General features: G+C 40.8%; 1 protein-coding gene across 1 annotated transcript in view; it reads left to right on the plus strand.

Moving 5' to 3' along the window:
- Emb (embigin) overlaps positions 1 to 10,709 on the plus strand; it is a 54,534-nt gene extending 43,825 nt beyond the window's left edge. Inside the window, 5 exon segments of the mRNA NM_053719.1 lie at positions 2,759 to 2,886; positions 5,725 to 6,004; positions 7,579 to 7,612; positions 9,390 to 9,444; positions 10,315 to 10,709. Of these exon segments, the coding sequence (NP_446171.1) occupies positions 2,759 to 2,886; positions 5,725 to 6,004; positions 7,579 to 7,612; positions 9,390 to 9,444; positions 10,315 to 10,332 (515 nt within the window). The 3' untranslated portion in view covers positions 10,333 to 10,709.
- The last annotated feature ends 2,771 nt before the right edge of the window (positions 10,710 to 13,480 follow it).

A 13,480-nucleotide genomic window follows, 5' to 3' on the forward strand; every position in this document is an offset into this window, starting at 1 on the left:
GTTCCTGTGGGCCTGTGTCTTGAGTTCACCAGGCAGCTTTCTTGCAGCAGAAAAGGTGGTCTTACCTGTGGTCCCGAGGCTCAGGTTCGCTCGTGGGGTGCTGCCCACGGACTCTCTGCAGCGGCAGCAACCAGGAAGACCTGTCCGCCCCTTCCGGGAGCTTCAGTGCACCAGGGTTCCAGATGGTCTTTGGCTTTTTCCTCTGGCGTCCGAGATGTGTGTGCAGAGAGCAGTCTCTTCTGGTTTCCCAGGCTTGTCTGCCTCTCTGAAGGTTTAGCTCTCCCTCCCACGGGATTTGGGTGCAGAGAACTGTTTATCCGGTCTGTTTCCTTCAGGTTCCGGCGGTGTCTCAGGCAGGGGTCCTGCCGCTCCTGGGCCCTCCCCCACGTGAGCCCAGAGGCGTTATACAGTTTCCTCTTGGGCCAGGGATGTCAGCAGGGGTGAGCAGTGTTGGTGGTCTCTTCCGCTCTGCCGCCTCAGGAGTGTCCACCTGACCAGGCGGTTGGGTCTCTCTCTCATGGGGTCTGGGAGCAGAGAGCTGCTGCGGGCCGGGATCCGCGGGTGTGGGACTTCCGGTAAAACCCCGGCTGGAACTCTTATGTGCACGGCATTGTTAGAACGGTGCTGACTCCTTCCAACACTTAGACCTGATCTTAGAGATAATCCTTAGGAACTTCTGCTTAGCAGGTGTCAGTCAGTTTGGCGTGTGAGTTAGGAAAAGGAATGCTAAGCTCTTCCTGTAGGGTCGGCCTACCAGTTTCTTCTGGGTGGGATGATCGGAATCCAAGCACCTTAATCTATTCATATATGCTCACCTCTAATCATGTCCCCTAGTGATGTCACAAAGTGCCTGTCTCGACTGTGCTGCCTGATTGGTGGTTCATATCCTTGGTTTCTGTAAAACTGTCTGTAATGGCTAGTTTAATCAAACCATGCATCTGTGGTTACAGAGTATGAGAACCAGCATCTCAGGTTACTTCCTGCCACTGGAGTTAAAGCACTATCCCCAAGGCAACTTAGAGAGCAAAGAGTTTATTTGGGCTGACGGCTCCAGAGGTTTAAGAGTCCATCATAGAAGGGAAGTATGGTGGCCCGAGCAGAAGCTGTGCGCTCACATCTTAAAACTCAAGCCGGAGGCAGGAAAATCAAACTCAAGGGCCACACGTTTTTATGCTGTCAAAATCCGCTGAACACTGTGTTGAGCAAGGCCACACCCTAAACCTCCCTAAACAGTCACCAACAGGGACCACGTATTCAAAGGTCAGAGACTGTGGAAGACACTTTCAACGTATCACAGCCACTGATGTAGAGATTGCCCCATCTGTCATCATTTAATTAGTGAAGTATTTATGTCTGAGTTAGTGGTGTCCTCGTCTCCTGTGCCTCTCTTTCCTGATGACAGGGCCCCACCACACGCCATTGATCATCCTGAAGAGAACAAGGATGATCTGTATAAGTAGATCAAGCCCAGTGACTTGGCTTCACTTTAAACAGTTACAGATAGAACCTTTTTCTATCTCTGACACTGGGGCCATGCTCACCTAAGGACAGAAGCCACCAAAGAAACCCTAGTTTTGGTCCTTTTTTGGTTATTAACAGTATAATTTCTTTTCCAATAGTTACTGTTTTATTTTTTCTGATTCCCATCTTTACAATTCATGCATCATGAATAGGCTCAGTAGAAAATTCAAGAACCCCTGGACAGCACATATTTTATCTAGAGTCCGTCCTTGCTGTAGAAGTAGAAAATCTTCTTAATCTCTGCACTTGAAAGTAAATTTTGACCCCATAATATAACCTTTAGATACTACAGTAGTTTTTATCTATTTTCCTTTGCTTGTTAACTTAGTAAGCAGAACATACAAATTTTTAAAAAATCTTTAAATTAGTAAAATTAGAAAAAAGAAAGAAAACAAAGGTATCATTATTGATCCATCTCCAGACAGGGCAAATTTTGCCTTGTGGCTTTCCAGTGAGTGCTTCTGTTGATGTGTTAGAGTTTCTCTAAGCAGACTGTTCAGGTATTTAAATTTTCATTTTTCCGACTTTGGGTTCCTCATCATTGTTACTAATTGTGTATACTTCAAACTTTCCTGACTAAGAGACTTACCATAGTTAGCGTCAGTGTATGTTCTTTTGAAATCATGCTGTAACTCTTTTTAGCTCTCTCGTTTTCTGTGCTCTAATTTTCCCTTGACAGTGCAGGGCTCTGCACCCTGGGCCTGCACTCTCCATGGAGCCACATCCCTGTTCCCCCTCGACTTTCCTTTGTCCCTTTGTGTCACCACCTTTTTTGACTCTGCTGGCTCTTTACAAATCTGCACCAATTAAGACTGTTTTCTCGCCTGAAAATGTTGCCTTTTTATTCATGCCTCGTAAGGGTAAAGCTCTGAAGAAACTTCCAGTATCTCAGTCAGTGGGAAGAAAGAACAGCCTTAAGAGGAGGACACTTTTTTTTTTTTTTGCTCAACAATTTAATAGTTAATAGTTTGTTGCAAACGTGGAATGGTTAGAGTTTTAATCACTGGAGGCTTCCCTTCCAGTTGTCTATTGCAGTCATCCATCCAGGACTATTAACCACTACTGCTGATGTCTCCTAAAGACTACAAGTTGGTTTTATTTTATGTATAGTCAGAATTGCGCAAAGAGAACAATACATTAGGGAGAAAAGAAGTGGGGAAATGTCTGCAAGTCTAGTACATTTCTTTTGCTTAAACCATTTCAATAATACACATTTTTTTCCTAATTTTTTTCTTAGTACCCAAAGTTCATGGGAAAAACAAGCCTTTGATCACTTACGTGGGGGATTCTACTGTGCTGAAGTGTGAATGTCAAAATTGTCTTCCTTTAAATTGGACTTGGTACATGAGTAATGGAACTGCACAGGTAAGATGGTATTTCCTGGGGCTAGGAAGACGATTCAGTTGGTGAAAGTGCTTGCCCTTCAAGCTGGAGGACCAGAGTTTGGATCCCCTGTACCCATATAGAAAGTGAGGCACACTAGTAATCCAAGTGTTAGAGAGGTGGGAGACAGGATGATCAGGATGATCCCAGAGGCTTGCTGGCCTCACAGTCGAGTATTGCTAGTGAAATCAAGATTTAATGAGAGACTCTCCCAAAAACCAAGTGCAGTGCAATTGTGGAAGGCACTGGATGCTTATCTGTGGCTTCCACATACACCACACATAAAAGCATGCTCACACACCCACTCACACAGGTATACACACATGTAAACACAAAAGATCTTTCTCTGATTTGAAGAAAACAAAACAAGAAAACTTTTAGTTCATAAATAAGATTATAACTGGCTTAAAATTCCTAGGAAAACTAATATTTCTATTATAACTGGTAATTACCAAGTGACCAAGGTAATAAATGGAATTGTCATTGGGTGTTCTCAGGGTACTATATTATATGTGTGAAGACACTTTTAATGCTTTATTGGGCCATATTCAACTCTTTTTTTTTTTTTTTTAGATTTTGCAATTTATTCTTTAAAAGAAAATTCGTCGAAATATAATTAAAATTTATTTTCAGGATAGGCATGATGGCTTGTGCATGTAATCCCAGTACTGAGGAAACTGAGACAGGAAGATTGCTTTGTGTTTAACCTGGACCAAAGAAACGGGACCATTTAAAACCAGACTAACCAAGGCTGAATAGCAAGGCTCTGCTACAAAACAAAATTAGAAATAAACAAAGGAGAGACTCGTTGCCTGGTGTAGGGACAAATGCCTGTAATCCAAGACCTGTGGGAAGGTGAAGCGGGATGATCGTTGTGTTTTCAAACCATGTATAGAGAGTTTGATGATACCTCAGACTCTGTAACAAGGCACAGCCAAAGTATTTGTAGTTGACAAGGCTAGAAATAAGTTTAATAAAAAAGCCTCACTTTTTGCCAGTAACTAGGGACACAAAAAACAAAATGCCAGACTCCCTTTCCAGCTTGTCTCCTGAAATATCCGACACGTTTCACCATTTGACAACCATTTGAGCAAAAAAAAACAAAACAAACGAACAAACAAAAAAACAAACAAAAACAAAAACAAAACAAAAAAAACAAAGGTAAATTTGGTCACTTAAACTTAGGTCTTGGGTTTTTTTGGGTCATTGGCCCTATGGGGTGCTTTAGGCATTGGGGGAAGGAGTGGGATGGTGCATTTCAAAGCTTTATACATCTAAGACAATTGACCTTATAGAGCTGTTGGGAAGAAAACAAGAGTGTCCAGTGAATAAATTATCCACTTCCTCACTCAGATTGCCTCAAAGAGCTTGAAACTTGGGACATGGTATTCTAGGGGTACTCTTATCATTCCTTGGTGCTAATGAGTATTCAAATTAAAATCCCATTGAAGAAAATCTGTAATTCTATATGGAGCACATGAAGCAACAGATCTTGTAATGAGGTGTTAATTTCGTCTGAAAGAAACTGGATGCTTTGGAAGAAAGGCCGGGGAAGGAGCATGTCTGCTTCTGTGATAATGATAATACTTTAAAGCTCCAGGAAAATGGCTGGAGGCAGTTTAAACAAGGAGTCCTCTGCCTTTTGTCTTATGGCTGATTAGGGCAGGTAGCTGGAAATGACATATAAATGTAAAACCAAGCATCAGCTGTGGTCTTTGGAATACATAGCCTAATAAATTCATGCAGACGTGATAGCAGACAAACTGGAGCCTGAGTCAACTTATATTAACGTCATAGAATGTCCTTCTGGGCATCCTTGTGCTTTTCTGTAGGAATCATTATCCTCTTACTTTGGCATTGAGCCTGGATGAGACAGGGCCAGGGAAGGGGTCGCAGGTCAACATTTTAATTCAAGTACCATTTCAAAATGAAAGTCATCATCGGTGTCAGAATTAGCTCTGAACTTTTTCTTAAACTTCAGTCTGCTGATTTATTGTCTCTGATTCACATGGTGGTTTTTGTCCTATTATCAGTCCATGCTGCCTGTCTACATAGAGATGGGCAACGATCTTTATTCCTCTTCCCAAATACATGTGCAGAGAATTCTTCCTTGGATAACCTCTGAGAACATTTATGTGCAGATTAGCACTTAATTGAACATCTCAGGCCAGTGATTGAGGAGTAAAGGCATCAAGTGTCCTGAGAATAAAATTTAATTTAAATAGACTAAGTATAACGGCTTCTAAGTGTGAGTGTGTGAGCCTGAGGAAAACCCAGTAGATCTCAGAAGCTAGTCTACCTGGGAGAGGAAGAAACTGGGGCATGAAAGGGGGGAACTGGGGTCTAAGACATCACAGAGAGCTGGCCACTGGAGCTGCTCCTGGCCGTCAGTGTAGGGAACTAGTGCTGTCAGGCTAGATTAATCTTCAGAGGAATGGCCAGAACACTGTCTTTAGAGGAGCATTGTTCCTTTTGTACCTGTCTGTCTTTGTGGAGAGCTAGTCATACATGAGAATGAAAACCCAAGATGACTGGACCTGATTTTCTGCCTTGAATTCTCACCTAATAGTTACTAATGGTGACCTAGACATACACTTGTCTAGCTGAATAGACTTTTCCCCCCTTTGCTTGCTGCTGGAATACCAACGCCCCGGTGACGTTAAAGCTCTGTTTTATAGAATGTCTCATACATTTTCATATGCCCCTTTCTGGTAAGTGGTTTCCTTGTCTCCATCTTTTCAGCCTTGCTCAGAATAAGATCACATGGGACACGTATCTCTTTTTGCATTATGTAAGGGGTTTAATGTCTCTTTGCCTTAGGTTCCCATCGATGTTCACGTGAATGATAAGTTTGATATAAATGGTTCCTATGCTAACGAAACAAAGCTCAAGGTAAAGCACCTTTTGGAGGAAGATGGAGGATCCTACTGGTGCCGGGCAGCCTTCCCGTTAGGGGAGAGTGAGGAACACATTAAGCTGGTTGTGCTGAGTTTCATGGTGCCTCTCAAGCCATTCCTTGCCATAATTGCTGAAGTCATCCTCTTAGTGGCCATCATCCTGCTTTGTGAAGTGTACACGCAGAAGAAAAAGAATGACCCAGGTACGATAATCACTTAATTATGATGCATATTATGCTCTGCACACTACAAGTTCTGGGGAGAAGCTGGAAAGATGGCTGGGTAGAAGCATTGGTTTAAGAAGTCTAAGAACCTGCACTGAAGTCTCCAGAGTTTATAGTGCGAGCCTCTATAGTCTCAGCGCTCCTAGGTAAAGGACAGAGGTGAAGGCAGATCTCTGGAATTTTAGGCTAGCCAGCCTCACATACACAGTAGCAGAAAAGAGCAGGAAGATCCTGTCAAGGTGGAAGTCAAGGACGGACAGACACCTGAAGTCAGGCTGTGACCTCCGTGCCTAAGCATTGATCCTGCAATACCTGCATTGACACAGGTTGACGTGCACAGACACAGACACATGCACGTATACACTCAAAGTAACTAAAAATGGTTTGTAACGTGTTTCCTACTTGGACCAGTATTTGTGGTTGTAACAGTCGTGGTGATGTTCTTCTCGAAGAGTGTCATAGTTAAAATCATCTTTCTTCTCTTGCTGCCACTAAACACAAGTGAGGGAATGTGTGTTGACATGGGGATTTAGATAAAAAAAAAAAAAACAAAATAAAACAAACAAACAGCCCTGGTTGCTTAATATCAATGGTGTCAAATGGTTGGGTTTTTTTTTTTAACTTAAATAATTTATTTTGACCATTTGTGTCAGGGTGATTGCGTGTGTGTGTGTCAGTGCTTGTGTATGCGTGTGTATTGGAGGTCAGAGCGCAAACTTGAGTGTCATTTTTAGGAACGCTGTCTACTTTATTTTGGCAGACGGCCTTTCCTAACCCATTAGGCCGGAGTGGCAGGCCTCTGAGTTCCATGTGCCCTCTTGTTTCCCTGTCCCCGCATTGACATTACAAATGTGCATTAGCACATCTGGCTTTTCATGAGGGGTCTGGGTAGTGATCATCGAGCCTCGTTCTTCTACAACAAGTGCTTTATGACTAAGCTGTGTCTCCATCTCTATTTAAAAACGACTTCATCAACCTTCTAGATTCCTACAGAAGTCAGGGTTCTTTCCTGTTGTTTGAAACCCTTATGTGCTGGGCTATTGGATGAGGAACCTTGAGAAAAATTGTCCCTTATTCTATATTTATTTTTTGATTTTTATACAGTTTTTTTTTAAAAAAAAAATTTCAGTGGCAGGGTGGAGAGATGTCTCATACATTTAGAGCACTGACTGCTCTTCCAGAGGTCCTGAGTTCAATTCCCAGCAACCACATGGTGGCTCTCAACCCTCTGTAATGGGGTCTGATGTCTTTTTCTGATTTGTCTGAAGACAGTGACAGTATACACATATACATAAAATAAATAATTCTTTAAAAGAAAACTTCAATGACATCACAGTTTTGAGAAAAAAAAATCCTAGGGTGCCGAACAGCTCTTGACCAGAGATTGAGGTAAGGTCTGGCATCCTGTTAAGAGGGAGCAGAGGAAGCCATAGCTACTGAAGGAGCGTCTGGTCTTTCCCTGGGAAAGTGTTGTTAGGAGGAGGTTGAACTGAACCTGGAAAAGTAGCACGGAGTCCTTAATGGCCATATCTTTTCTGTTTGTTGTCGTACAGATGATGGGAAAGAATTTGAACAAATCGAACAGTTGTAAGTATTGTTTTTTTATTTTTTTCACTTTTGTAAAATGCAGATAAATATGAAATTAAGTAAAATGTTCACAGTTGGAAACAAAACAAAAGAGGATGCTGATATGCATGCTGTTTTCTGTATACATCCGTGCGATGAAATTGGTAATCAGAATCCACCCTCATCACTTCTGGTTTTGTACTTCTGGTTTTGTTTGTGCAAATGTTTTCATAGTGCTACTACTATATACACTTGTTAAGTTCTGTGTATAAGTGGTTAGGACAGACTTTTGTGCACAATAATCAGAAATGAGTATTAATTCTTAAGTGGTTCTTTACCTTGGTTGTGTTTTTGATCACTGATGAAAACCTTTTTGTATGGTCTAGTTAATCTAATTCTAATTTTTACTAGATGTAGCAATTATCTATTGCAGTGTATTTTTTTTTGTAAAGATTTCTTTTTTTTATTGGGTATTTTATTTATTTACATTTCAAATCTTATCCCCTTTCCTTGTTTCCCCTCTGGAAACCCCCTATCCCATCCTCCTCACCCCTGCTTCTATGAGGGTGCTCCCCAATGACTCCTCCCACTCCTCCACACCCTGACATTCTCCTACACTGGGGCATCCAGATTTCACAGAACCAAGGGATTCTCTTCCCACTGATGACCAACAAGGCCATCCTCTGCTACATATGCAGCTGGAGCCATGGGTCCCTCCATGTGTACTCATTGGTTGGTGGTTTAGTCCCTGGGAGCTCTGGGGGGGTCTGGGTGGTTGATATTGTTTTTCCTATGGGTTGCAAACCCCTGCAGCTCCTTCAGTCCTTTCTCTAACTCCTTCATTAGGGACCCTGTGCTTGGTCCAATGGTTGACTGTGAGCATTTGCTTCTGTAATTGTCAGGCTCTGACAGAGCCTCCAAGAAGATAGCTGTATCAGGCTCCTGTCAGCAACCACTTCTTGGCATAAGATGATAATATTCTTGAGGGTAGAGGGATGGCTCAGTGGTTAAGAACATTTGATGCTCTTCCAGATTGCATGTGTTTAATTCCTAACACCTACATAGCAACCTACAACATTCTATTGGTTTTGATATTGTATTTTTATTTTTAAGTCCTTTTTAACAAGAAATTAAAAAGGACAATGCATACCAAAACACATAGTGACTGACAAATATACAGATATATAACATGAAAATGTTTCCTGTGATAAAAAATTAGTTCCTAACTAAATTCTAGAGTATCTAAAATGAATCACAGCAAGGATTGATCTAATTGAGCTTAAAATACCCTTGCTAATTTATACCTAAAAGACATTTTCAGTGATGGCTGTAATGAAATTAGGGATGGACCACATGATGTATCGGATTCCAAATTTAAAATAAAAGGCAACCTCACTCTTTCTGTTATAGTTTGAGTCCTGTTGATATTGCTTCTCAAGATGCTGGAGAGAAGCAGTAAGTAGGGCAAGCTGTGGAAGTAAAAATTAAATTGCATGGGACTGGTAGTCCACTGTCATAGCAGTTCGGATGCAGCCCCCTGGCCCTAGTGACTACGCAGGAGTGGTCAGAGACGCTGGGCATGGTGGGGGTGAGGCAGAAGAACTGACATTACAGGGCATAGTATAATTATCCTTACCTACATGGATGGCTGTCACACTTTTTATTACTTTAAGAAATTAGGAAGATTTAAGACTTAAAGTTCAGCTGTGATGTGCTTACTACCCTGCCTTAATTTTATGCATTGTGAACATCTGGTGTTTCCTTTTCTTTCTTTTTTTTTTTTTTTTTTTTGACACAGGAAATCAGATGATAGCAATGGAATAGAAAACAATGTCCCCCGGTACAGAAAAACGGTAAGTAAATTACTTCTACAGGATAGTAAAAGGTGATTTTTAATAGATTAAACCTTACTTTTTTCAGATTCATAAAAGGCCCAGTTCATTGTGTGCTTGAATAAATTTATTTGCACAGTTTTAGGAGAAAATATAGACTAATACAAAAATAGTGATATCTGGGGCTAGAGAGATGGCTCAGCAGTTAAGAGCTCTAACTGTTCTTCTAGGGGTCCCAAGTTCAATTCCCAGCATACACGTGATGGCTCACAACCATCTGTAATGGGATCCAATGCCCTCTTTTGGTATTCATGAAGGCAGCTACAGTGTATTCATAGACATAAAATAAATAAATAAATCTTTAAAAAAATAATAGTATCCTTTTCTACCAGAAAATAGATGTTAATAATCCTGTCTCAACATTATAGATGGTTGTGAGCCACCATCTGGTTGCTGAGAATTGAACTCCGGACCTCTGGAAGAGCAGTCAGTGCCCTTAACCACTGAGCCATCTCTCCAGCCCCTGTCCCAGCCTCCTGAATACAGAGATGACGTGCTTGAACCATCATACCCAGTGTTGCTTCAGGATCTTTATATAAATATACATTTTCTCCCTTGGGCTAGTTTTCTTCAAAAGTTTCATGTAATTTTTAAATTCCCATCTCAAAGTGTATTTTTCTATTTTATTTCCACACATGTCCCTATAGTTGATGCGATGACGTCACCCACCAGAGCTTAATGTCCTTAATTGATTTGTAATTGTCTTAGTTCGTCATTGTTTGAACTTGCTTTGCCCATAGTTGGCAGGCCTCCTCTGCTTTGCTGCAGTGATAGTGAGTTATAGTAGATTACCATGGCATTAACTCTTTCATTTTGCTTTCTTTAACTCAGGACTCTGGGGATCAGTGAATCCAAAAAGAACATTTTGCCTTGGGAAGACGTACAGCACTGGAGTTTGAATTTCAGCATTCATTGGAGAACATCCGAGTTTTAGATTTTTCCGAAGACAAAGATGCCCTCACTGTGCCCAGGAGTAGTTTCGTAAACAATATAGACCATCTCCTACCTAAAGATGTATTTTCATTGTGTAATTGCTTTTCATTAAAGCAAGGTACATTGTTTCAGCTGTGTTCTGTGAGCTGTAACCTAGATAATAAAGTTTACCCTCTCTGGGAGATCAGGGGGACAGGGCAGACACCAGCAAAATCAGTTAATAACCCACAAAGTAAATATTGCTAAAGATCTGTTTATTACCAAAGAATTTATTAAAGAGAAAGTGTTTGCCAGTTGTGTTAAAAGTGTTTGCCTCAACCGTACCCATTACCTATAGAAGTATTTGTAACAGTTCTCATGTGAAGTATATCCTGTGTTGAGTGTGTTATCCCTGGGAAGTGGAAACTGTGCTTTCAATATCGGGGGTCACACTGCAGTCTTGACACTAAGATGTGCTTTTGGTCCATAAATAATGCTGCAAAGTAAGGGAGTTAAATCAAATGCTTGTGCTGTGGTCATACAACACCAGAGCTTCTCATCTTTATTGCTGTCCTTAGTACTCTCTCTACCCCAAGCCAAAGTGCTTCTCAGCCTTAAGTAGGACATTGTCCTTGTTTGGACGTCATTAGTCTTCAGATCCATGTGGTCACAGCACAGTACCGCTCCCTGCATGTCTCTGTGATTCATGGTTTCTGGCTACCTTCATTTGCCATCGTTTTCTGGTACCTTAACTGGCTAAGTGTGTAAAAATGCATTATTGGTGTTTTCTGGTAATAATTCCCTTGGCTAATATGCATGAGTACCATTGTACTGTTTTTAGGTTGCTGGAAATGCCTTAGACTTAACTTCAAAAACGTATCTGAGATATTTTATGAACTCAGGAGAACAAAGTCAGTTCAGCTTGTAATAGACATGGAAAACTGTCAGTGGCTATAAATGAAAGAAAATGTAGTGAGTGCCTTGGATGGTTGGATAAGGTGTCCCGTGTGCTGCTGGGTTTTGTGACACACTGCCTCAGGGAGAAACAGGGCTGCAAAGGGAGACCAACTTGGGGTGATAGTAAAAAAAAAAATCCATGGTTCTTGGTGATTCATTGATTAGATGTAAAAAGAGTCCACTGGTTTAAAAATGGAAACTATAGAAATGTATGTATACCTTTTGCATTAGCTATGAAAAGTGTAAGATTTCTGGTGGGGAAAATTATGTTGACACCTTGCTCACCTAATGTTTACCAATATTTATTAGCAAGAATAATACATAGGAAATAGTTAGGACAGCTGCTTACAGTTCTGTTGAAACAAAATTCAGTATTTTCTCATAAGATTATGATAACTGCATGTGTGGATTTTTATTGAACAACATACCTGCTGGTGGTAGTTAGCACCGTTTCCCCCTTTAGTTGCATCAGCCACACATTTGCTTTGCCTTCATTCAAGGCTAATTTGACATGCCCATCTTGATGATCTCATGGCCACCAGTATAAATAGCGTAAACATTTTGAATCCAAGGAGTAGTCCACTCAAGACAGCGTAACTGTGGTTGGATACATGAGCAGAACCCAAAGAAGTAACTTTTCTTGAAGGATTCATCTTTTCCCTTTGCCACCACTATTTAAGTTGAAATCATTTTCCTCAGAAAAAAATCTGTTACCCAGAGGTAGAATCATCTGTAACACTTCTGTAAGACACTGAAGTGTTAATGGGCATGTGTGCTGTTTATTACTCTAAAGAAGATAAGTTATCTCAGTAACTTGAAGTAGAAAACATTCTCAAATATTGAAGATCATTTTTAACCCTTCAGAGTCTCTCTGGAGCACTTCTGGGAACATCTATTAACTAGCTTCATGGAAATGAAGAGAGAATTATCTAAGGACCAAATGTAAATTAAAGGCTGAAGCAGGAAAACTCCTGAGTTAATAAAGTAGACATCTGGGAGATTCTGTTAATCTTTCCAATAGATGGGATTTCAGCATAATGTTTAGACTTAATGATGCTACAATAATCTTCAATTTGGTTTACATGAAAATATGTTCCCTTTGGCCATCTGCTTATCCCTAGCTAGCTAGTCCTTCCGGCTCAAACCTAAAATTGTTTAAGCCTTTTTCTTCCTTGTTTTGTTGGCCAGGGATACCTGTTTCTCTGACTCTTAATCTTTCATTAATCCTCAGAGCCTGTCTCACCTCGCCTTCTCCAGCTGTAAGAGTGTGGTGTAGGTTTCCCTGCCTTGGCCTCGTGCATTTCTCCATTTTTCATGGTGCTTCTCGGTCATTTTTCCTTAAACACAAGGATTCACATTGATGGTCAGGGCAGGCCAAGCCCAGCTTCTTTTTGCCATTTCTTAGAACTGCACTTCACCTCGTCACTGGTCGCCTTCCAGTGTCTTGAAGTAGCCTAGAATCTGTCTCCGAGGCTTTCCCCATCCTGCTCACTCAAGGGTACCTTCAGCATGTTAGGGCTTAGAGGAAATTATCTTTCTCAGTGGGGCAGGTAGCAGCTCATGTGCTCACATAACTCCATGTTTCTTTGTGGTTCGTCTCCTTCCTGGATTCTGACTTTTGGTTCTGTGTTATAAGTGTCGTGTAATGTGTATTTGGAGTGGTGTGGAGTTTAAATTTCTAACAATCACTTATACTTATTTTTAGAAAACTAATTTTAATGATGACGATTAAAGTTGCAAATAAAATATAGAAAAACAGGTTGTGTAAGTCCTTCAGGTGTTGTACCGGGTACATCACACGTATTCTGGTGGGTTTTCGTTCCTATTACCTTTAAAGTCAGTCACGCATAAACCTAATTTTTACCTTTATTTAATAAGGTAACAAATAGGCTCTAATTCTACAGGATTTTAGAGATTATATTTCTTTGTATGGGACAGTTGAGATCTGGCATTTGTGTCAGTAACATATCTTTCTATCTCCCCAAGTCTTGTATAGTACCTCAGAATTTACTTCAGAATTTAACATTAAAAGCAGCATGTTACAAAAAGTTTTACTAAATTTTGATCATCCTGAACATACTTCTTATCAAATTGATCAAAAGAAGAAGATACCCTGTCATTTCTACCT

Source organism: Rattus norvegicus, chromosome 2 (assembly GCF_036323735.1).
Source record: "Rattus norvegicus strain BN/NHsdMcwi chromosome 2, GRCr8, whole genome shotgun sequence".
NCBI classification, from domain to species: Eukaryota; Metazoa; Chordata; class Mammalia; order Rodentia; family Muridae; genus Rattus; species Rattus norvegicus.